The 25,015-nt window shown below is 48.7% G+C and overlaps 1 protein-coding gene across 1 annotated transcript in view; it reads left to right on the top strand.

Annotated features, from left to right (window-relative positions):
* Positions 1 to 25,015, top strand: part of KDM2A (lysine demethylase 2A) — a 54,250-nt gene that overhangs the window by 12,175 nt on the left and 17,060 nt on the right. The window contains exons 4-11 of the mRNA XM_068944129.1: positions 13,401 to 13,539; positions 14,757 to 14,835; positions 16,335 to 16,381; positions 16,755 to 16,933; positions 18,486 to 18,592; positions 19,207 to 19,300; positions 22,156 to 22,309; positions 24,699 to 24,814. Coding sequence (XP_068800230.1) covers positions 13,401 to 13,539; positions 14,757 to 14,835; positions 16,335 to 16,381; positions 16,755 to 16,933; positions 18,486 to 18,592; positions 19,207 to 19,300; positions 22,156 to 22,309; positions 24,699 to 24,814 — 915 coding nt within the window. The remainder of the gene's footprint in view (positions 1 to 13,400; positions 13,540 to 14,756; positions 14,836 to 16,334; positions 16,382 to 16,754; positions 16,934 to 18,485; positions 18,593 to 19,206; positions 19,301 to 22,155; positions 22,310 to 24,698; positions 24,815 to 25,015) is intronic.

Genomic DNA, 25,015 nt, shown 5'->3' on the forward strand with positions numbered 1-25,015 from the left:
AGTCCTGTGGTGCCCTGCCTCCCTCTTGTTCTCCCATGTACCCCTGGCTCCTGGGAACTGTGATCTTATGAGCAAACTGCAGCAGCTGGAAGTGGAAATCAGAGGGCTGGAAACACATGCTCCTTTAGGGTTAGACTGCCTAAGTGTCTCTAGCATGCTACTGACACACAAACGTTTCCGTATGTCACCGAACTCCTAATCTCCTTTGCCTTGTTTGGAGTAAGGAAGGGGAAGGTACTGGACATCTTGTGAAGCAAAGAGGGAAGGAGTGTGTGCAGTGATAGTACCCCTTTGCAGAGTTCAGGGGGAATCTCCTTCCCAGAAGAGGGTTTCACAGGCTGACCATGTACTTCCCAATGACCGTGTGCTGTTTTTCTCCTTCATCCTAGGCCCTTTAGCCTAAAGTTCAGACAGCCCTTTACTAGTACCTTTAAAAGACAGGGTCAGCTTAGCAGGAATGCAGTGCAAACCCGAACACTTCCTATGCTTTTGCTGTCCAAGTACTCCCATGATCTGGCCTTGTTCAGTTTGTGTGATGGGACAGAAGTGCAGTAGCACAAGGCTGTAGATTTCAACAGAGCTGGATTGGGACAGTAGGAAGTTCAGAGGATCAGTTCTTCCTCACTGAAAAACCTGAGCTGGTCATCTAAATGCTCACCACATTATGGAGAGCTGGAGAGGTGCTTTGCCTCTCCGAGCAAGGTGCAAGTTATGCAGAGCAGATCTACAGTTAGATCAGCTGCACCCCTGTCCCTGAATGCAGGCGGTTCTGTTTTCCTCCCTTGTGCTAGCTCTGCTATCTCTGCCTAGTGATTCATTTAGGCTCACCAGCCTGGAAGAAAACTGTCCATTCTCTTTCACAAGATTAATTCTTGCCAGGGGTAACAAGCTGAAGTGATTCACCAATGTGTGCCAGAAACAGAGCAAGGAAGGGAGAGGTGAGGTGTTACAGCTGCGGATGGTCCTAGGGAGGATGAGGGCAGAGGAGAAGTGCCCCTTTTGGCAGGGTGAGATTGACTCTTAGGTCAGGTCAGCTGCTCTTTGAGCCATATCTCAGAACTGAGATAAATACTTCTCTGGAGGTGTTGTTCTCTTTCCACCCTCAGCAGAGGGAGCCTAGAGAGCAAACTTGGGCTCTCTTCTGAAGTTAGTTGTCTAATAGGAAGAATGGTGATTCTCCCAGCTGGCATAGGACACTGTTCCTCAGATCAAGGAATGGAAATGCTGTTTCTCGCACACCTAGCATAGCACCACAAAGCACTGATGGATACAGATCACTGAATCACAGAATGGTTGAGGTTGGAAGGGACCTCTGGAGATCATCTCGTCCAATTCCCTGCTCTCACCAAGAGCACGTTGCCCAGGATTGTGTCCAGATGGCTTTTGAATATCTCTAGGGAGGGAGACTCCACTACCTCTCTGAGCGACCTGCTCCAGTGCTCCATCACCCTCTCAGTAAAGTTTTTCCTCATGTTCGGACGGAATTTCCTGTGTTTCAGTTTGTGCCCGTTGCCTCCCGTCCTGTCAGTGGGCACCACTGAGAAGAGTCTGGCCCCATTCTCTTGACACCCTCCCTCCCCTCTGATACGCATTGATCAAATCCCACCCCCCTCGGTCTTCTCTTCTCCAGGCTGAACAGGCCCAACTCCCTCAGCCTTTCCTGATATGAGAGATGTTCCAATCCCTTAATTGTTTTAGTAGCCCTTTGCTGGACATGCTCCAAGAGCTCCATGTCTCTCTTGTACTGGGGAGTCCAGAACTGGACCCAGTACTCCAGGTGAGGCCTCCCCAGGGCTGAGTAGAAGGGCAGATCACCTCCCTCGACCTGCTGGCAACACTCTGCCTAATGCACCCCAGGAGACCATTGGCCTCCTTGGCCACAAGGCCACACTGCTGGCTCGTGCTTAACTTATTGTCCACCAGCACTCCCAGGTCCTTCTCGGCAGAGCTGCTTCCCAGCAGGTCAACCCCCAGCCTGTACTGCTGCATGGCATTATTTCTCCCTAGGTGCAGGCCCTTGCACTTGCCTTTGTTGAACTTCAGGAGGTTCTTCTCCGCCCAGCTCTCCAGCCTGTCGAGGTCCTTCTGAATGGCAGCACAGGCTTCTGGTGTATCAGCCACTCCTCCCAGAAATGCCTAGTTGGACTTCTTGAGAACCTGTTGCAAAATATTTCCTGTGGGAGGAGAGAAGTATAGGATTTTGCATTTCTTGAGTTTAAAGTCCTACTGTGACTGAAGCAAAATCCAGCCCGAGTCTGGAGGAAATTGAAGTACATGTAATCTTTAAGCCTTCCTTTTTGGAGAAGCAAAGCAAAAAGGGGTAGGAGAGTTGATAATGCTCATCTGCCTGACTGTGTAGCACGTGTGCTCGGGAAACCCTGACAGGGGAGCGGCTCTACACAGTGTCTTGTACCTCCCACCCCTTCCGAACCAGAAGAAATCCAAGGAAATTAAATGGATTTGCTCAAATTAGTTGAGAAATACAAGGCTGAACAGCAAAGAATGGCTTTTAACACAAACTATGAGGATTAGTTTTCAGTCTCATACTTTGCGTGGTGGAAGATTTGATGGTCCTTCTTGAGCTTCCTCAAGCTCTTAAAGAATCCAGGTAGGGTTTGTCTAGAGACCAAGGTGCAACTGCTGGTGGTGAGGATCAGCAGTCTGAGGGTTAGTAGTGCCCAAAGAGATAGTTGGGAAAGTGGCTGCATGTGAAATACATTGCAGGTGACTGGAGTAAGAAGCCATATCCCTTGCTAGGAGCAGTGTTTTCTTATTGGAACTGTTGCCAGAGTTGCCCATCTGTGATCTGATCTAATAAATTCACTCCATCTCATGGTTTAACTGCTGTAGCTGGTCAGTGTATAGTCTAGCAGCAGCTGCTGGCATTCTTCTTGGCCTGTTGGTGCTGCCTCCCCACCTGCCTCTCAGCCTTGCTCGAATTCCCTGGTTACTCCTTGTGTACATCCAATTTTATAACCCAAAAGCGCAAACCAAACTGCTCTCCCAGCTTGTTCTGAAAGCCTGCCAACCCTGCTCGTGATAGGAATCCCTCCTGGAGCTGTAAACCCTGGAAGGGCTCCAGGTCCTGCCTAGATTCCTGTTCACTCCTGAGCCTGGTGTTTTGAGCCTGTCTTTGTCCAGGGAACGGGCAGCCTGGGATATGCCAGTTCTGTTCTTCAGGTCTTGAGAAATATCAGGAGGTGATTAGGGGCATTAAATGTGGGTCAGACCTGCTGGGTTAGTTCTTGGGGATCTTCTTGTGAAACCAGGCAGCAAAAGAGTGAGCTTCATATGGCTCTCTTGTCCAGATAGTCATCTCTGGTGGCAAGGGCATGCAGTGCTGCTAAAATTAGACACCTGCTAACTTGCACCAGCATTGGGCTGGCCTCCAGGCTTACGGTGAGACAGATATGGTCACTGACAGGTTGTCCGGGTCTCTTGCTTAGAGGGTCATGGCATTCTCTTTGGATCTTACTGCAGTGCCTCTTTCTAGCTGGTGTGGGAGCCCAGTACCACTTTGGGCTCTGGGGCATTGGCAGTTACTTGTCAAAGCAAATGACTATGCAGAGCCAGGCTGTTGTACAGATGGGCTCACATCACTTGGTCAGAGCCCTTTTCACCTCTTCTTGAGGGTCACAGGAGGTATTGGGGTTTAGCTATTCCTTCCCATGCTGGGGAGTAGTAGCTGAGGTGATCACTGAAGCGATTCAAGGTGGTAAAGCACAGAGCGAAGCATGCTGCATCTCTACTACCAGAGAAAACACAAGGAATGTGCTGGTTATGGAGCAGAGCTTGGAGCCAAGACCAGGGACTGAGGTTGGAGGTGTAGGGTTGGAGGAGCACAATGTAGAAAGAAAAAGCTCTTGCACTTAAGATAAGCAATGACCAGGCAGACTGCTGGCTCTGTGTCATATAATCTCTGTGCCTCTGTTCTCCATACTTTATCTGAAAATACTTGCAAGGGAGCGTCTTCCCCGCATAGCTAGTGGACTTCGGCATCTGTACTGCCCTGAGTCTATCTGGCAATGGCCTCACTGTTGCTCTGCTCGTCCATGCTTCTGGCAGGGGTTACTGTTCCCCTTGCTCCTTCCCAGAGAAATGGGATCCTTTCCTACTGCTGTAACATCTCACATGGCCTTTTCAGGGTGACTGTTAATTGCTCGTGGCTCTCAGCCCAGAGTACCTCAGAGTCTGAATTTTAGACACTGCCTTTTGCCACAGGTATTCACTGAAGCTTAAAGTACCTGTAAAAATATTTGTGTGGATATTGGAGGTTTGGAGACTTAAATCTAGACAAGGACCAAAGTTTTATTTGCTATAAAAGCATCTGAGAAGAAGGTGAATTCATAGACTGGGGAGAGTTGGGCTTGTTAGTGTATTAGTCGATTGGATGCGTTTCAGCAGAGTAAACCCACAAAGGGATGGATGTCTAGGAGGCACCCAGCTGTGAGTGCATGAGATTAGCTGGTAAAATACACTGCTCTACACGTATGTTGGGAGCCAGGTAGTAGATGCAACAACTGCAGTGAAAGGTGTTTGGAAGGAGGGAATTCAGAAATGGGAGTGAAATGTCTACGTTCTTCATCTGAACGTCTTTCCCCCAAAGGAATAAGGGAGGCTTATTGGAGGCTTGAAACCAGGCAAGCTGCTCTGGAAGCCCAACAAGCAAAGGGAAAGAGGCCCAGGAGGAGGAAAGGTGAGGGGCAGTCTGGTCTCCTGAAATGGAAGGCGCTGTGGTATGGCGGGCCGAAGCCTCCTCAGGCCTGGCATATGGAGATGTTGGGAAGTCAGGGTGGGAATGGCAGCAGACAGGACAGGAAGTGACTAAAACGTTGTGGTGTGTGTTGGTTTCACTCCTAAAATATGTGAGGTTGTTTCAGCAAAAGGACAGTTTGTTCTGTTTTCAAAGGTGACCTTGTACTCATTCGTGTCTCAAAAAAATACCCCAGGAGAATAGTCTTCTGGTTCTCTTCAGCCAATTGTTAGTTCCATTGCCCATTAGATGTAGCTGTATTCCTGGAGGTAGATGTCCAAGGAAGTGTTTTGAAGAGTACTGCTGTGGAGATGGTGTAGGGCACTTCCCCTTGGCATCGCTAGGAGAAGTAGATGATAGGTGAAGGGATCAGAATAGAAGGGATAGCAGCAGAGTTGTCTGCAGGATTAATGTTTGTGCTTTCTACTTCCTACACTAATTAAATGGTACCCAAGAGGGCCAGAAAGAAATGGGAAGGGCAGCTATCTCAGATGAGAGTTGCTGGCTCTCTGGTGTTGGAAGGATGAATAAACTGTCTTTATTTTGACCCTCCCTGGTACGGGGAGAACAATTTGGGGCTGCTTGTCAGCTCTTCCTTAGTTGATCTTTCATCAGGATGCGAAATGCCTGGAACCTAACACAGATCACAAAACTGAAAAAGCAATGTTTAGATATCCCTGCTTAGGACAACCTCAGCATTTGGCATTACAGTGACACATAATGTGTGCCTGACCAGTAGACTCTTACTCATTTCTTCGTGGGGCTGAGCTTTGTCTGGACCATTGGGGTTTCCTGTGGGTGGCAGTTTTGGAGATCTTTGCTGATCTCCCTCGCTTGCCCTATCCCTTTGGTCTGACATGAGGTATGTTGGTATAAGCTGAGCATTTGCTGCTGTGGAAGCTCGGGAAGTTCAGAGAGGCTGATCCTCTGTAAAAGTGGAAGGGGAAAGACAGTGGGATTTGGGCTCAGCAAATTTGAAAGTCCCATATTGCTGGCTGAACTGACACTGGGGGGGAAAAAAAAATTCCCAGTCGTGGAGCTACCCGCAAGGAGGAGTAGTCTTAGCTTAAGAGCCCAGGGCTGTAACATGCTGGGGTACTCTGGCAAGGCCTGCCTGGATGGGGTTGCACCAGGAAGCAGAGAGAGGCTTAGGAGGACTATAGCAATCTGCTGAGGAGGGTACTCAGTCCAGATCCAGTCTCTCTTGACCTTGCCCTGAAGTGGGCTGTGGGACAGAGGTAGCTGGCTCCTTCTGGGAAGAGATCTTCTGTGCTGAGGGAAGGATTTGTGCAGCTCCTACAAAATGTATGCTAGTGGAAAAGTGAGAATGGCATTGGCCTGTCATGGCTTTGCCTGCGTCTCTCACCCTTTGCAGGTACTACCCAAAAGCCAGCTATTTACCTTGGTAGCAATTCCCTATATGCCAAGTGAGGATCAAAGCACATCAGAGTAGAAAGAGGTCCTGGAGCGTCACTACACAAGCCTGAGGCCTGGAGAACTGTATACTGACATCTCTCCTGCTATGGAGACCTGATTTGGGGGGCTGAGGGTTCAGGGCTTGTCCAGCTGTACCATGGGGAAGCTGCAGACTTCGGGAGGGGAGCATGTGGCTACAGAGTTGTCTGAGGTCCTAGCAGATATTGGGTGTCCCAAAACACCCTTGGAATTGCAGAAGCCTTTCCTCCCTCCTGTCTGCTCTGCATGCACTGAAATGTTGTTTTTCCCCACCCTCCCAAGACAACAATGACATGAAAGCGCTGTGGCCCAGGCCGAGTACATGAGAGGCATTGTAGGACTGATGAGAGTTATTTGTATTGTGGAAGTGCTTTTGGGTCGTCTGCCATGACTGGGATCCTTTCCTCCTACGTACTGTGTAAATTAGGAGGAAAGACTCTTCCCTACCCACAGGAACAAGCAAAGGTGGGGGGGCCAGATTGCAGCTGATGCTGTATTGATGACAGCATGAGAGTTAGACTTTGGAATTCCATTTGCTGGAGGAGATGGTCCCCTTCTTTCCGTGTGCCGCAGCTGTGGGTTCCCCATTGCAAAGTGATTCTGGTTTTAGGTGTTTCTGCCCTTATCTATCCTCTTTGTCTTTTTTTTACCTCTGTGGTGTGGCTGCCTTTCACTTGCCTTGGAGGTTGTGCAGCAAATGAGATTGGGGAAAAGAGTCAGAACGTTTCCCTGATCCCACAATACAGCTCCATCGATAGATCTAGTTAGACTGAAGTTAAGCTTCTATTGCTGCTGCTTCACATAGAGTGAATTCATGGCAGGCTGAGCTGGTGGAGTGATATCCTCTGAAACGTGTCACGTTTCTTCATTGGTCATAAAGCCCCCAACTTTCTCTTAGTGAATGATCAAATTATTCATTGCACACTCCCTGGGTGAACAGCATAGGATGGCAAGTGAGATCTGTCTTGGGCGATGTAATTAGCTCAGGATTAACCAACACAAAGCAAACTGATGATTGAATTGCCAAATGGGGCAAATCTCAACTTTTCAGCCAGACCTAAACCCTGGGGGGTTTATTAGCATAGCTGTTTTGGTTAAAAACATGTTTTTATTGCACACAAATAAAAGTGATAGAGGTACACGTGCACTAGTATAGCTGGTCCCTGTTCCTGTAGGGGACTAGACAAAGGACACAGCTATTTGGCAGCAGAGCTGATCTGGTGGCTACCTGCTGCAGGAAAGGGGGAAGGTTCCCTCTTCTCCCAGTCTGCTCCCTCTGGCAATCATCAGTTGCATCTGTGAGTTGCCTTAAAACGGTTGCAAATGATCACAGTCTTCTGCTGGCTTGGTCTTGTCCCATTTTAGCAAGCTCTAGCTGCTCCTAGAGGAGTGCTCTGAACGCTGGCGCTAGCACCACGCAGGCAGCAGCAGAGTGACCGGGCGCAGGGAAGGGGCAGCCACATGGGGAAGGGAGCTCTCTGCTAGTATATCCCCAGCTCAGCCTGAACCCTTCAGTCCCGGTGGGACTGCTGTCTTGCTTGGACTGTACCACCGGCCCTAATACAGCATCCTCCAGGGAGAAAAACAGGATCTGGGTCAGACCTGGCCATGCAGTCGCATTTCTGTCAGATTAGCTGGAGTGTAGAATCCAGAGTCTGTGCTGGCTCGGTGCCGCTTCCAGAAGGACAGACAATGCCTGATCTGGCGTGCAGTCTAGCAGGGCCGTAACTGTGTCTGCTCCAGAAGGAGATCTTAAAGTGAACTGTCAGAATGAACTTGTGCTGGTTTAGTGCTCTGGCTGCAGAGCGCACTGGCTAGGATAGGCTCCCAAAGGCTCTTGTGCAGCTGTGGTCGTAGCTGGACTTAAACCATAGAAAACTTCCCTGTGTCGTCCTGTTTTTCCTGTCCTGGCAGGAGCCGTAGGAGAACGTTTGGGGGCAAACCGGTTAACACGATGTAGCTTTCCGCCCTCGTGTCCTCTGTTAAGGAAATCCAAGTGTATCAGCCACACCAGGGTCTCTGCAAGGTGACAGCAGAGAAGGGGCTTTTCCCAGTATGTCGGTTGTATGGCACTTTCATGCTGTGCCTCGCTGCTACCTACTTTTTTAGGCTTCTCTTGTCCTTTGTCAGCTGGCCTAAACTGTTTGCTATGACAAATGTCTGCTATGAACTAGGTTGCAAGTCACCATGCTTGTGACTGAAGTTGCATTTCAGCCCCGGTCTCCTGAGGTGAGAGGTTCATGGTCAAATGTGACATGCCTGTGGTTGAGCCCAATTTAGTAGCCACTGTTCTGCAGCTTAACTAGGAGCCCTGAAATTCTTGCATCCAGCCTGGGAACCAAATATGGGTTATAAAGGGACTAGCTTGAATGTAGCCTCTTCTTGCCAGCATTTGGCATGCTGGACATTTTTAATCTCTTCAGGTTTTACCTTCCTGGGGTGGGGGGGGTGGGGGGGAAGTGTTTTTTGGTGTAATAGAGTGGCTTTTCCCCAAACCTGCCAACTAAAAGCAAGTGGCTGGAGTAAGGCAGCTAGTCAAAACACAGGCCACAGTCTGGCCCTGCAGTTTGCCACCACCCACCTGGTTCCCCAAGCAGGAGACACCCACAGACTACAGGGCCCAGCATGCCCTGCTTCATTGTGCCCAGGCTTTAATCAGCTTAATAACAGAGAACTGCATGCTGGGACCTGTAGTTGTAAGCCTTGTTTCCAGGATTGGCTAGGAACAGGGGTAAGTGAAAAGCTAGTGATGGGGGGGGGGGGGGGGGGAGGTCGTTGGCATGCTTGCCTGGACTTGGCATGTCCTGGATTTCCCTGGTGTGCCTTAGCAAGGAATAAGATACCTGACAAAATCATTTTGAAAGTCTCCAGCAGTTGCTGTCTTTACAGCTGTAAGAGCTGTCAAAGCTGTCCTAATAGAAACTGCAGCAGGCAGCTGATGCCTCAAACCCTGAGCTGCAATTGCTATCGGACACGTTTCAGGCTGGGCAGGGCATATGCAGCTAATGGTCCGAACAAGTCAGAGGAAATGTGGTTACCTCCACTTCTTTCTCTGAAAGTGCAAAATGATAAAAGGGAAAGCTCCAAGTCAGGTTTCCGTAGCGTGTTTGCCCCTTTAACTTAAGCCTTCTGCACTCTTGCATGCACCTCTTCAGGGCAGAAGCAATTGTGAGACAGCCCCTGGATGCAAACTGTGGTTGTCCAAAATCGGGTTGTTTAGGTCTGCTGCCAAGATGAGGAAGGATCTCTTGGTGTATGTGGAGCTGGAATAGGCTGGGCTGGCTTCTCGTGTTGGCTTTGAGAGTGTTGCTCCAAAGGCTCCAGATCGGCAGGTTGTCAGCAAGTGAGAAATCAACCTTCCAGGTCTGAGCTCTGGGGCGTCTGCTCAGCTGGAGATGCTGTGGGTGGTTAGCATCCACAGACCTGTGACCGGCGTGCTGGCCTTCCAGGGAAGCTCTGCGTTTGCACCCTGCCTGCCAGACTTCTGAGCCTGTTTGGTCAGGGCTTTCCCTCGGCTTGGGCAAATGCAGTGATGAGAGGTGCGTCCTGCAGCAGGAGCTGAGCTGGGCTGATTAACAGTGGGGAGAAGGGTGGGTGCTCTCCCAGCACCTTATTGTGCTCTTGGCTCCAGAGATCAGTGCTTCACAGCTGGCTTTTGAGCTGCTGTTTGTGTGCCTCCTTCGGGAGTTAAGCAAGGTGTCAAAGGGTTAATGGCAGCTGAGATCTGCAGGGGTTGGTTGTTTAGGTTCTTCCCCCACCCAAAAGGTGGAGCCAGCATAGCTCCGCCTGCCCTATACATGTATATAAATATTTACATATAGGGAGTCCAAGGCACCCAAGTTAAGTCCTCAGTTAAACAGCAGAAGTACCTACTCCCCCCTTTCCCACCATGGGCATCTTGCAGTGCGGCCGTGCCAGGGCCTACCAGCCCCATCCCTCCCAAGCAGCCGTTTTCGACCGCCAGGTTGTGGACCACCAGCACAGAGGTGAGATGCAAGGCTTGGCTGTGGGGGGAAGGTTGTTTTGGGCAGAGACCACTAGAGACTAACCAGCCCCTCCAGGTAGCTGGAAATCTGGCTTGGCCCCTCATAGGAAGTTAGTTTCTTCTGTTCAGAAGAAGCAGAGCGTCAGGGGACTGCTTCCAGAAACCCTGGCCAGCAGGGGAGGGCTAGTCTGCTGGGAAGTGAGCCTGCCTGAAGGAGATATGTTTGAAACGGCTCTCTCCCAAAATGCTGGGGCTCTTCAGCCAAGCCAGAGTATGTGGCTGTCTCTTGTACAGCTGTATCTGTAAATCCTGCACAGGGCAGGCCTCCTCTCTGCTGCACTATGCTGACAGTTTAAAACTGGACACAACAAAGTGCTAACTGGTTCGGTGATTTTTAAGGAAAAGTGCTTTATAAGGTGATCTGATCCTCCACTATACCACAGCCAGGTACTCTTCCCCTGGTACCACCTTTACACCTTTAACTTAAACCTGTGGTGCATCTCCTAGAAAGAGCTGGTCTTGATTTAAAGATTATGAGTGACTGAGGATTTGGGAGTTTCAGGCACTGGGTTTGTGCTGTTGAATGGTAGCAGGAATGGCCCCAGCCCCCAAGAGCTGCGGTGAGTAGGTGCTATTCATGGCAAGTAGTCTTCTCACTGAATTAGTGTTGCAGTCTAGCCCTAAATGTGTGAAATTTGGTGCTCCACAGGAAAACGTCGCTTGATTTCCACTACTGGCACCTCCATTTGTCATTTTTTTAGGCATAGTTAGAAGTATATCCACATGCCTCTGGAAAAGCTCGTGGGTAAAGTGAGTTCTATCTCATTGTATTGTTAAAAATCTTCAGTGAAAGCAAGTACTCTTGTTTACTATCCCTGCTTAATAAGTGACTTAAGATAAAAGATTTCAAACATATAACCATTTTCCAGACTGCTGAATCGTCTGGGGGGCCGTGCAGAGAGGCTCCTTTGAGAACGCTTGTTTTGGGATACTTAGTCAGGGAGCTTTTGAAAATGCCCCCAATGCATACGCTATTCAGGAGTGGCCTGTTGGTGGTGCCTTGCAGATAAGGTGGCTATGCCTCTATTGTGTTGTGGGTATTGTGGGAAAGCTTTTCTTTTGGAAAGCTGAGCAAAGCTAATGAGGTGTTAACAGCAGGGAGAGGTAGGCTTCTCTGCACTGATGGGAGGGAAACGATTTGTAAGTGATCCGCCTTCTTGCAAGCGTGAAGTTAAAACTTGTACGTTACTGGCAAGTTGAGGTAACAAGAAAAAAAGCCCCTATTTTTGAATCCACTGTCCCCCACGCAGTCCTGCCCTTGTTTAATTAGTTAAGGAGGCACCTTTAAAGTAGTGCATCTGCCTTAGGAAATCCTTTCTCTCTTCCCAGTGCTGTCTGAATAGAGAAGGCCAAAAAGAAGAAAGCAAAAGTAGAGCAGTGTGGCGATCAGGCTGATGATGATACCAGGCTATAACTGACTGGAAGTTATCCTGGATTAGTTTATGATTGAAGCTTAGTAGTGTGATGGGCCGGAGAAGTAGATGGGTGAGATGAGTTAATAGGAGGAAAGCGATTGAGGAGAGCAGTGTTGGCACTGCAGAGGGGCAGGCAGGACCAGGCTGGGCTTGGTGGCAGGCTGCTTGGGAGCAAAATGAAATCTTCCTTCTCCCAAGTCTGGGTGGACTTGTACGTTCTGTAGGACCTCACATGGACAGAGCGAGCCCTGCTTTACCCATGCCACCTCATTGCTGAGCCCTTCTGGCTGGGCAAGGATGGCAAAGGTGAGTGAAGTATGGCCTTCAGGTTAGGTCTGAACTGGCACTGAACTCCAGGGGGAGGTCTGCAGCTTGCTTCTGTAGAGAGATGTCCAAGATGCATGCTCTCTCCCAGAAAAAGGCACTCTTATCTTTTCCAGGAGATCCTGAAGTAGGGAAGAAATGAGGTATTGAAGGTGTTCAGAATGAGACATTAGGAATGCAGGACGCATGTCTCTGCTCCAGACAGTGGAAAAGTGCAGGAAAAGACATCAGCAGGATGTCTTGCAGGGACTATGATACAAAGTGTACCCTGGTCACATCACTGGCAACAGTGAATGTCAGCATTACAGAGGGAGCTGTGGCTGAGCCCTACTCTGAGCACTGGGCCTAGGACCGGTGTCATTGCTGGGGACGTGACCCTGTTACCAGCTCTGCCGTGCTGCTGGGCTGCAGGCAGGTGCCAGCTTCCAGACCCTGATGTATGGCTGGTTCATCACCTCCTGTCCTGGGGCTGTCTGCTGGCAGAGCAGCTGATGTGAATGCTCTGGAATGGGAACTTCCCTAATTGGGGGAAGTCAGCTTGGCTAATTCAGACCAGGTTGACTTTTATCTGAAGGGAATTAGGGAGCATTCCCATGAACTGCTCTTCCAGAACATGATCAGTCTCTGGAGGGGTGGCTAACAGCTGGGGACAGTAATTTCTTCCAGATCTAGCTATCATCAAATAGGATGTCTATCAGGAATCTGAGTACAGATGTAGTTACAAGACCCTCTAAGAACAGGGTTATTCTTTCCCCCACACACACATGAGGGAATAAATCAATTTTTGTGTGCAAGCATGGTCAAAGATGAATACTAGAGAATCCTTTTCAGCATGAAACCCTCTATCACGTGGCATTTTGGCTGGGATTTAAACTCATAACTTTACCTGAAACATAGTAAAATACTGATGGTTTTGGATTTTTTTTAAAGTAAATCTGATAGTTGTTCCTTTGCCCTGGTTTTACTGAACCTTACTTTCCTCTCCTCCTGTGTTGCTGTGCTATAGTTAGCACTTACTATGAGTGAATTATCTGTATCCTGTACAGCTCTACATGCAGCAATCTGTTGGCTCTAGGAAGAGGAAATCATGTTTCAGTAGTACGTTTGGGATCCAGAACAGATTGCCTAACTAGATTTTTCTCTTGCATGTCTCAAATCAATGCCCGCAGTGCTCACTGAGCAAGATGTCTAGGAGATAATATAATACAGTAATGTAGTGTCCCAGCTCTCTCTAGGAGTAGAAGCCTGTAGGCTTCCCAGAGACACCTGCTGCATGGTGAGGGTCCCTCAAAGCCCCTGGCCGAGCTGTGCGAGGTTGAGATGAGATTCTGCAGACAGCTAGCAGAGGAAGCAAGCCAGTTATTCCTGCTGGTCCATAGTTCTTACCTTCCTGTTTTGTTTTCCTCAGCGTGGCACGATGAGGAGACGTTATGAGGATGATGGCATCTCCGATGATGAAATTGAAGGGAAGAGGACATTTGACCTCGAGGAAAAACTCTCCACCAACAAGTTTAACTCCACCTTTGTGGTCTTCATGGAAGGCAAAGGTCTGTGTTTGTCCCCTTTGGGGCCACTGTGCTGCAGCGTATGCTACTGGTATCTGTGACCAGACAGTTGCAGTGGTTAACTGTTTCTTCAGTGAGGCATGGTGTGTGAGATGACCTTTCCCTGAGTCTTTAGAAGCAAGCTATCAGTGATCATAGTCAGACTGTTCTTGTGCATCTGACTACACACAAAGCCTCCCTGACCGCCAACTTGAAGGGTGATTATCCTACAAGGGTAGTTGTGATGATAACCCTTCCCACTGTCATACATTTGGCTGCTTTTTACTCTCCACCCTTCTTCTCCAAACCTGTGGTAACTCTGACAACTGTTTCCACTCGCTCTGTGTTTTCCTCTTCTGTAAACCAGTAACCCAATGGTAGCAGAGGAGACAGGGACACTTCTGCTTGCTCTCCTCCAAGCCTTGTTTCAGACCCCAAGCAGCTGGAGGCAATGTGGAGTATATTGATGGAGGTATGGCTCCAGCCTACTATGCCCTTGGGTCGGGGGGCTGGTACCAGTGAGCAAGTGTGAGAAATGGCATGGAAGCTGCTCAGTCTGGAGTGCAGTGAGCCAGTCTGCAATGCTGCAGGCTTGCTGGGACACATGGCAGCCAGGAATGAGAGCGTTTGCCTGGGTCAGCACCTGTGATTGCAGCCACATGTCTGCTAGATATTTAATTCGGAATACGTGGGATCTCCCCCCTTCCTTTCACCACACGTAAGCTCAGTGGGATGTTTTTTCATCACACAGCCAGTGTAAGCCCTCGTGAGGATTTACTGTGAAGGAGGGGCATTTGGTTAAGGTCTCTCTTGCTCAGTTGTGAGCTTCTTAGGGAAGTGAGGACCAAAAGCCTCACTGCTACCCTGTCTGGCCCAGTCCATTAGAGCGAACCCCCCCTTCCTGGGGTGTCTGTCTCAGGGTTGTCAGTAGTACACACCATGCCGCTTACAAAACTGTCACAGAGAAGTTCCGGGATCTCCGAAGGAGGAGAGTAGCACCTTGTACTCTGCCATTTCTCTTTGACTGCTTGGGTTTGACACAAAGACATGAAAAGGTTCTCAACTGGACAGGGCCCCAAACAGTCTGATCTAACTCTGAAGTTAGTTTGGAAGCAGGGTTGGACTAGAGACCTCCGCAGATTCTATCCAACCTCAGTTTATCTGTAATCCTCTGAAGGAGTCTTCCCTAATGCTTCTCACTTCTTTTCTCCCCCCACCAGATTTCACAGTTGAATACATCCAGCGGGGTGGCCTGAGAGACCCTCTCATTTTCAGGAGCTCCGATGGCCTGGGGATAAAGTAAGTGTCGGGGCACAAAGAGGTGGGTGTCTCCAGCCTGGTTTCTCAACTTTCTCCACATTGGTGGGATCTGATCCTAGTAGCTAGATCTGTGCTCTGTCCAGCTGATAGGACTGTGTCCTGCCCAACTTCTTAATGTGTAGTCAACAGAGAAAAGTATCTTCCATTCGCTTACCCTGTTCTTGCTACTCTTTTTATTGGGCTTAAATGAGAGTACTGAATTGGCTGTAGGTGATCATAGATCAACTGAATGACAGGCAGATCTCACTGCTGCTCAGATGCAACCCCTGACTTGGTTTCTTGCCTCGTTTGGAGATGAGCAGTTTTTTTGTTCCTCTCCTTTTACGTTCACTTCTTACAAGCGTGCAGTCTGTGCCAAAGTAACAATCAATGTGGGCCTCTATTGCAAGGTACCCTACAATTTGTAGGGTGGCTACACTAGTATTTCTGGCATTTTCCAGACGTCCAACCTGGTCTGCACAACTTGTTTAGTTCTAAACCGTCATAACTTTTTCTGGTTACAATTAAGCCAATTAAAGTTTACTGCTCTGAGTGCAAACTCTTGCAATCAGTACAACTTTATACTGTTCTCTGCTGTTTGTAGAAATATGCTATGGGTGGTAGACCTAGTTTGAGGCATTTAGTACTGCATCAAAACATCCCAGCTGTCTTGTACAAAGAACTGAATCGATTCAGAGTCTGTGGGTCAGTGGTTTTTGTTTTTTAATAAATACAAACATTGGAGGAATAAATTTGTCCCAGCAAACTTTGTCAGAGCTGGCATCAGCAGCACTGCTCTTAACTTCCTCCACTGGCAGTGAGCAGATGGGCAACACTGAATCCAATGCATGCTGTATTACTGCAGTCCATAAATTAGGCAGGAGATTGTGCCAGGCCCTGTTTGAACTGCTGGGTGACTTGGGAGGGCATAGATCTGGTACTGAGGATTGCAATGTGGGTGAAACCGAATTTCTCCCAGATTTTGGTTCTTTCTCAGGGTCAAGAGCTGCTTGAATGGCCGCCTTCTCATTCTGCCTGTGGCAGCAGTGTTTGTACACATAACTGTGCCAATATAAACAGTTGGAGTAGCTATGCTGTGTCAGTGAAATACCCTGCTTTTACTGGTCTGGCTGTGTCCTTTATATTGGGATAACTCATACCATCAGTCTTTAAAATGAGAGCTAGGATTGTTTAGCTCAAGGCCTGCTCATTTGCCAGAAGTCACTGTACAGCAGCTCATGCTCTGGAGATGGTATATACTATTCCCAAATCACCTTTGTTTCCCCTGGCCAGAAGCTGGGCCCAGTGTTTCACCCCACTGTTCAGTCCAGATGTGTGCCCCAGAGATCTGATTGCACATTCTGGTTGGCCTCTTCCCTCCAAGAGGCAGAAAGGAGCACAGTGGTGTCTTCAGAGTGCCAGTTCAGGGGTTACAGGTGGGAAGGGTCTGCAACCAGAGGTGCTTCTTGGTTTTTTTTAGCAAGGTGTTTGTCCTGCAGGATGCCGGATCCGGACTTCAGTGTGAATGATGTGCGGCTGTGTGTCGGTAAGTGCCTCCCATTGTCTGGGGACTACAGCCCACCTCAGTTGCGCCCTGGGCAACTAGAAATGGGGAGAATCATCAGGCTTATCAAAGCTAGAAATCTGGCTTGGTCGCTCCCCCATTGTGCAGCTGGTTGAACCTAAGCTGTCCTCCTTTGTCAGTGGATCACAGCTCTTACCTGCCTGAGGAGTCTAGTTTGACCTGAAGCAATTTCTCTTTCAGTGTGGGTATAGAGGAAAGTGAAGTTATGGGAGAGGCTGGGGGGAGGTAGGGGGGAGTGGTTCTTTCGGGAAGGAACCACGTCTCCTGGAGCATCTCTTCTGGGTGGCCTGTTGCGCACAGGGACTGCTCCAGTGATGCCTGTCTGTCCTGGCAGGGAGTCGACGGATGGTGGACGTCATGGATGTGAACACGCAGAGGGACATCGAGATGTCCATGGCACAGTGGGCACGCTACTATGAAACACCTGAGGCTGAGCGAGAGAAACTGTACAATGTCATCAGCCTGGAGTTCAGCCACACCAAACTGGAAAACCTGGTGCAGAGACCTGCTACGGTCAGTAGAGCTCGCTCTTCTGCAGGAGTGTCCTTTCCCTTGTGCTTCTGATCCTCTGTAGTCAAGGTGCAGTCTGGCACTTGAATGCAAGAGGAGAGTGGCTGCTCCTAATGCTCAAGGGCTCAGCCAGGGATGTTACTACTGCACTCTGGACGCTGCAGGAGATGATCCTGTGTTCAATTTGGACCTCATCCGCCATAGCTGATCTTGCAGTCAGGCTGGGGCTGCTCAGCCTGTGCATCCCTCAGCTATAGTTATCACAATTAAAAGATATTCAATTCCGGAGATGACTTGTTCACTATCTGCCAGCAATTAGAGAAATGGAAGTGACTGCTGAGGAATATTAGAGTGAAGTAACCTGCTCATGCTGGCCAGGGATCAAGAACAGGCTTGGAGTTTGAACAGGCACCTGAACTTGAATAGAGAAGGCAAATTTGTCCCCAGCCGCAGTGAGGGTTGGGGACAGGATGGGGCCACTGACTCTCCCAGTTAGCCGATTCCACTGTCTGCCAAGACCTTGGCTGTCATCCAGTCTGGGCCTCCTTTCCCATTCAGTGCTCTGCACTGAACTACTGTGATGCTTGGTGCAGAGCCCTCTCCTGCATCTTGTAGCAGGAATGAGCTCTATTGTAACCAAAAAGTCTGGGTGGCTGAAGGAGGTGCGGGGCAGGAGCAGCTGGCCGGAACATGTGGCCAAGTTGTAAAACTCCAGCAGGGCCTAAATCAGGCAGCACTGCTCGGCGCTGAGGGTAAAGGAGGTGAATATGGGAAGGGGGGGGGAACCTGGAAAGGGTGCAGGAGGCTGTTGGAAAATGTGAAATGGGGGAGGGGGTTGGAATCCAGCTGCCCCTACTGAAGTGTTGAAGGTGGGATTATCTGAGCTGAACAACCTGAACTCCCTCTGCAGTCAGTGGAGAGGAATGGGCAGCTCTAAGTCCATTCATTTCCCTCTGTTAACTATAGAGGGAGCCTGGACATCTGTTTCTTGTGGGTGTCCTGAGGTTTAGCAAGTTGTATCCTGCCCTGGTAGGTGCTGCCCAGCACATGTTTTATGTAAGCCCAGTGCATAGCAGTTGCTGCCCAACCCTTAAGTAGAAGAGTAGCATCCCAGTACCATGCTTGGGATGTTGCTGCCCTGTTTGCTGCTTGTTTGCATTCAGAGGCTTCCTGCGCAGTGACTAGCATCAGAACAGCTGGTCCCAAATACATTACATCTGGAATTGCACCAGTGGCACAGGGAAGCTGCTTGCTGGGATGTGCAGGGCCAGCCAGATTGGGAGTATCATGGCCACTCAGCTTACACCAGGGCCTCCTTCCCTTCCTTGGTCCCACGTTTTGTTGCAGGTGTGCTTCGAGCTGGGTTTGCTGGCAGTATATGCACAACACCACAATGGCTTTGGCAGGCCCAGCGCAGCTCGCAGGTGCCCAGCCACATAAGAGCTGTGGGCTGACCAGGCAGGCAATAGGTATTTGAGCTTCCAGGACTGTTTAAGGGTGAAAGGGGGCAATTCCTTTCTTGCCTATGCTCATGTCTCCCACCTTTCTTCTGTAGGTGGATTTGATTGACTGGGTTGATAATATGTGGCCCAGACACCTGAAGGAGAGTCAGACAGAGTCTACGAATGCTATCCTGGAGATGCAGTATCCCAAGGTGCAGAAGTAAGTGACTTCCTGAACTGTTCCAGTGTTGGCAGGGGGCAAAGCATCTCTCACAAGAAAAATGCTTAAGGACAGCAGCTGATTCCTTGGGGGGGTTGGGGGGGAAGTGGGAGGAACAGTCCTTTTTGTATTATTTCAGTAGGTGACATTTGCAGAGGGCACTGCAACTAGTTATCTAAGCCCCTGCCAAGCACTAGATGTGGAGGGATAATCCTTGGACCTCTAGGAGCGAACTGCACTTCATGGAAACCAGGGGTGCTCACCATCTTGAGGCATCTGGAGTTGTTGGAGCTCTCAGGTGTTACCTGTCCTGCTCACTAGGCCAGACCTGTAACAGCTGGCTTCCTAGAGCTGCAAGAGTGGATGAGGATGACAGCTCTCTTGCCTGGTCTCCTTATGGGGATGTGATATAAATGCAAAGTGAACTTTCCTGCAAGACATCTCCACCTCCCTGCAGCTAAAGTGCTTAGCACTGCAGTCTTTGGCTTCTGGTGATGCTCTCAGCTATTGGACTGGGTCTGAGCAGCCCACTCCCTTTGAACACACTGTATTGGCTCTAAGATGTGGGTCACCACTCACTTTCACCTTACCGTCTTCTCCTTGTTCTCCATCAGATACTGTCTGATGAGCGTCAAGGGCTGCTACACAGATTTCCACGTGGACTTTGGTGGTACTTCTGTGTGGTACCATATCCACCGAGGAGGAAAGGTAGGAGGATAGTCCCTGTTGGGACAGCTACAAATGCTTTGGGAGAATGGGTTTCAGTATCTTTACTTGTAGATCCTTTGAAAATGCAGGTCCTTGACAGCAAATGGGAGTCTTTCCAACCTAAACTTGTTTACCTCTGCCTCTTAGAAGTAGTTCAGACACTCAGAGGTCCACTAGGCTCTAACTGAAAACCTCTGTTGTAGAGATGATGCAAAGTGACCTTCAAAAAGGATACATGACGTAGAGTAGAATAACTCCATTCATACAGTGCTTTGGGTTTCCTAGAGGTCATTTGACTGCATGACTGATCACCTCTTGGTGTGGCACAAACAGCACACTGGGAGAAGCAGCAAACAAAAGAAAAAAAATTCAAGACAAATGAGAGCCTCTCCAAAACCTTATCTGTCTAGGGGTTTTAAGTAGTCAGCAGATACATGAGGGTTGTCTTAAAAGTGACTTCAAAAGCAAAGCCTTGGAAAACGGGAGGTGACTGACAGGCCTTCAGTACAAACCTCCTTGAATGTTTTTTGGGGAGGGAGGGGGGAGTGTTGGGGTTTGGGGAGGTTAGGTGTGTGTTTGGGTTTTTTTTATGGGAAGTAGCTCTGAAACTCTCAGATCTGAGCTTTTAGGCTGGAGTCATTTATTGTAACTGAGCCTGGCCCAAGATACAAAAGCTAAACCCTGGGCTCCGTTGAGGTTGGCACATATGGATACAGCTTTCATCTGAGTGCTGTGTTTGCTCCCTGACTAGTGATTTCCTGTTATGATTGTACAGGAATCTTCCTGTGTGTCAGGTATCTCCAACCTCAACTATGTTTATGTTGTACTCGGGCCTGACTTGAAGGAAATCTGTCCAGAAGGGAATCCAGGAAGGTGTCAGTCCTCACACCTGCCCTTAGGCAGGGTAAATTGCACCTTAAACCTTTCTTACAGGTGGAGATGTATTGCATGTATTCTCATAACCTTCAGGAAACAGATTTGTAATAGTTCAGGTGCTATAACCCTGAAGGGGCTAGCTAATACTTTAATATAAATCAATTCCCCGGGTAGCACTTCCACTGCATTAGGGAGCACAGTCATGTTCAGAGCATAAAGCTTAATCAACAAGAATTCCTTGCTGAAAAAACCTCCCTGGATTATGGATGCAGAGGGAACCTGTGCATATACAACTGTGCTCTAAGTAGGAGAAAGGGGAGCAAACTTGTGTTTGCTGAGGGCCAGAGAGATCCCTGGGGCACTGTATGCAGCAATCCCTGTTTCTAGTGATTTTAATCTTCCAACTGCGTTTCAGAAGGGGAACAGAGTTGTGCATGAATCACCAATGCTATGGCCGTGTAGTGGCTCCTAGACGTTTGCTAAAGCAACTATTTTTATCTCAAAACTTCACCCTTTTGGGTACGTTTGCACAGCCGCAAGCGTGTGTCTATGAGGAAGTTACTGCCTGGCAGCTGAGTTATGACAGTGTACGGTGTACATCCAGTCTATCTGGGCAGAGCGGAGGGAAATGGGTTTGTTTGAATCCCTTCTGACTGCTGTTGTGTAGACTGAGAATCTATGGTTTAGCTTTACTGCTATAACTGCATGAAAAGCTCACACTTGAGCTTTTGCTAGCTGCAGTTGTCAGCTGTAGTGTAGTCAAGGAAACTTTGTACCGCTGTTCAGGGGAGCGATGCAGCAAACAGAATCATCATCGTAAATTTGAATCTCTGTAGTTGGAGCAGCGAAATCTCCTAGCGGCCGTTCAGCTTGGTGTTGGCAAAAGCTAATGCAGAGGAAAGTGTCCTGTAGTGCAGAATTCACCAAAGGCAGGCCCTGCCCGTTTCCCAGTGAAACGCACCATGCTACAAACTTAACCCTTATGAGCAAGTAGAAGAGACCTTGCTGCTTTCGGTTAAAACTGTTAGCCCTCTAGGGCTGCACTGATCAAGGGGCCAGGCTGGGAGGGAACAGGAAGGAAATGGCTACCTATGATTATAGACCTGTGGTGGCTGGATACCTTCTGAGAAAGCAAGCCACGGGCAGTCGTCAGGATTGAATCCTTTTGCTCCTAACTGTTTAGAAGGAACTATCCAGGCTCCCTCCATAGTCAGTAAAGACAGCTCTCTAGGAAAAAAAAAACGGCTATTTCTCTTGAGCAAGTCCTGGGTGATTATTGCATCCCATCTTTCTCTAGATTGGACTCCGAGTTGGCAGCAAACTCGGCCCCACCTGAGTAATCTGTTTGGGTAGACTTCTTGTTTGTTTTTTTTCCCTCTCCCCACATTCCTTTCCTTGCAAAGGAGATGCATCTCAACTCCCAAAACTGCCAGACCTCCCCAGTGACTTTGAAGGTTTGTGGCTCAAGTGCTTTCCCTCAAAGGACAGACTAATGCAGGATGGGGTCTCTGAAGAGCCTAGTTGGGAGATGGATATCTTACCTGGCCAGTTGTATTCCATGGAGCCAGACAGGTGCAAATCTCTAGTTCAGTTGTGGCTTTTAATAACGTGGCAGCATTCCCAAAATACATGAGTAAATATCTGCTTTGTTTGTCTGATGCTCTGGAGTCTTCAGTGGACTTATATCTCTTGACATTCATCTTAGAAATAATGCCTTACAGAGCACCCTAAGCTCAGTCTATATGTGGTGCTTGTTGTGTCAGGTGGGGAAGGCCCTTGTTCAGCAGCTTGCTCTCTCAGATGGGATAACCATTTAGTTTTCTCTACAAGGAATTACTGCAGGCTTGTATCTGCTATGGGGTGGGGAGAGGAAGACACTTGGATGTCTGGAGAGAAGCAGAACAGGTTTGGAAGAAGCAGGGGGGTGGTCAGTAGCTGTTAATTGTGCTGTGACTTAAGTATATTTTCTTTACTCACAGATCTTCTGGCTGATCCCTCCTACGCCCCAGAACCTGGAGCTCTATGAAAACTGGCTTCTCTCAGGGAAGCAGGGAGACATCTTTCTTGGGGACAGAGTGTCAGAGTGCCAGCGAATTGAGCTCAAGCAGGGCTACACATTTGTCATCCCCTCAGGTACAGCAGGGTGGACAGTTGCATTTTGGCCTTTGCCAGGGTAGTGGTGAGAGGCTGAAACTTCTGGGATATAAGCAAAATCAGAACAGGCAAAATTTTTCCTTTAGCTTTCTCCTGTGTGAGTAACTGAGAGGGGAGATGTGATGTGGCCCTGTCCTCTTGCTTGCCGGCTCCCAAAACGTGGCTGCCATGGCGTTGCAGATTGAGCCCGAGTTGACAGGAAAGCTCTGACTTGCATAGTGCATAGTGCTTGATCAGTAATTAAAGGAGGCTCTCCTAGAGCCCCGTTATGCTGGCATTTGGAGCAGTGCATACTGAGGACAGAGGCTGACCCAAAGCAGCACAGCTCCTCTGCTTCCTTAGTCTCTTGTTGTTAAACTGCTACAGAGTTGCATCCAGATTGTCTGTGAAACAAGAAAGGGAGCTGGTGTATGTGTTTAGGGAACAAGGTGACTGCTCTGGACATAAGGAAAGACGATGGTAGTCTGCATGTCCTGAGGATAGGAGAACTGGAAACCACAGAACTAAAGTGAATGTCAGAAAAGCCTGAAACCTGGTAGGGAGTCCAGAAGCAGTAATGTGGAGAGGTTTGCAGGTAAATGCCTGGCAGAGACTTTGGCAAGGAGACTTTGAGGCTAGGAATAGGGAACACTCTCCAAGCTCTGAGCTGACAGACATCAAGGGAAGGAAGCAGAACATTGATGCCAGTTCTTTTCTCCTAGAGATCTCTCCATCTTGGAGACAATTTGCTAAAGCAAGTTAGGAAGAAACTTTAGTCTGACTTGCTTAAGCAAGCAGAATAAATTGGAGGTCATCAGCAGTGTCTTGGGTGTGCAGTTAGTACAGTGCTGTGCTAGAGAGGAGCAAAGGCAGAAGAGGAGAGGCGAAACAGCAGCCTGAGTTAACTGTTTGCAACGTCTGGCTCACAGCCTTTTCAGGGCCCGTGATGTGAACCTGGGACATCTGTAATATGTTGTACTGTTGCTAGGGAATGCTCCCTTGTGAAGAGAAAGATTGTTAGACCTCTTTGAAGGCGTCTAATATAACTCCTGCATAAAAGTTTTGTCCCTAAGACTGCCTCAGATGGCAAGAGGTGCTGTAACCCGCTGTTTCCTCTCTGACAGCAGTACAGAAATAAGTTACGTTATGCACATCCTTCTGTAGCTTACAGCAGGACTAGGAACAGAAAGCACTAGAGATTGCACAAGAGTTACTCATTTGAGTCCCCATAGCATGACTGATGCTTCTGTTGAACTAAGTGGCCTTGTCCTAAGGAAACCCATACTGGGATTTACCAGATTTTGAGCTTGTCTGCATTGCTTAGCCTTTCAGATAGCAGAAATGTGGGGCTCGAGTTATTTTGAGGTGTGTGGTACTTGGGTTTGGGGTTGTTTTTTGTTTTTTGGGTGTTTTTTTTTTAATTGTTGATGATGAACAACCTTTGACCTTTTTGTCTTCCTTGCCACTGGTATACTTAAGCCAAATGCAGCTAGGAGGCAACTTCCCAATGACACTGGAGTGGCAAGAAGCTATGGAGAGGAGGTAGATACTGGCACGCTTGCTGCCACGGGAGAATGTGAGGCCAGATCCACAAACGTATTTCAGTGCCTAAACACAGATCCTTCTCTAGCTCTTAGATGGGTAAAGTTAGCAGTAAGCACATCCTAGACATCTAGGCTCCTTTTGGCAGAGTGAGTTAGGGCAATTAAACAATTGACTTGGAGCCATATCTTAAGGTGAACTGAATCACCTTTCATAGGTGCTGATCTTGTTCTATTCCCTGTAGAGGGTGTCTAGTTAGACTTACTAGGCCTGGATATCAAGCTAAATTTAAATGAGGCAGAGCCCAGCACTAGGTGTCTGACTGCTCATGAAATAAATGCTAGGTTCTTGCATTCCTTCCTGAAGATGAAAATGTTGGTGGGAGGCAGAGTGTTGAGTAATTTGGTGATGATACTAAAGGCACCTCTGGGATAGTGGACTCTGCTTCTAGGCAAGGTAACACAGCAATGTCTGCCCTCCTCAAAGAGCTGATTTCTGTGTGGGCCAAGCCCAGGGCACGGCTCCTGCTAGTGTTGACTGATGTAATGAGGGGTCAATAGCTAGTCCTTGTGTTAACAGATAAACCTGCGACCTTCCACGCAAGCAGGTTGGTTTAGGTCAGAATGGGCTGGTTATCCAAGTATCCCTGAGAATGTGATTGAAAGGGGTGTAACTATCGGGATAGACTTGGTTGAGGAGCGTGGAGGTTGTACAGACCTGACAGCCCTGCTCTGAAGATCACAGTTGGTAAGAGATTGCAAAAGGGTTGAATAGAAGTGTCAGTTGTGAGATCTTGACCTCACCTAGTTACTCAGAAAGATTCTTCAAACTCCCTTTTCTCTCCAAGGTTGGATCCATGCTGTGTACACTCCCATGGACACGCTGGTTTTTGGAGGCAACTTCTTGCACAGCTTCAACATCCCCATGCAGCTCCGGATCTACAGCATTGAAGATCGCACGCGAGTAAGGACCTGCAGGAGAGCTGGGGGGATGTGGCCTCCTGGGACAGCATAGGGAGGATGCAGCCAAGAGGGCTGGTGTTTAGGCAGGCAAGGTGAATCTCGCCCCGTGACAGGCTCCTCGACCTCCTGCTGTCTTGAAATGAGATGTCCCAGCTGCTTATTGGGCAGGCTGGAACTTCAGAGCACTAAGGCTTATTAAGTT

This window comes from Struthio camelus, chromosome 5 (assembly GCF_040807025.1).
Source record: "Struthio camelus isolate bStrCam1 chromosome 5, bStrCam1.hap1, whole genome shotgun sequence".
Lineage (NCBI taxonomy): Eukaryota > Metazoa > Chordata > Aves > Struthioniformes > Struthionidae > Struthio > Struthio camelus.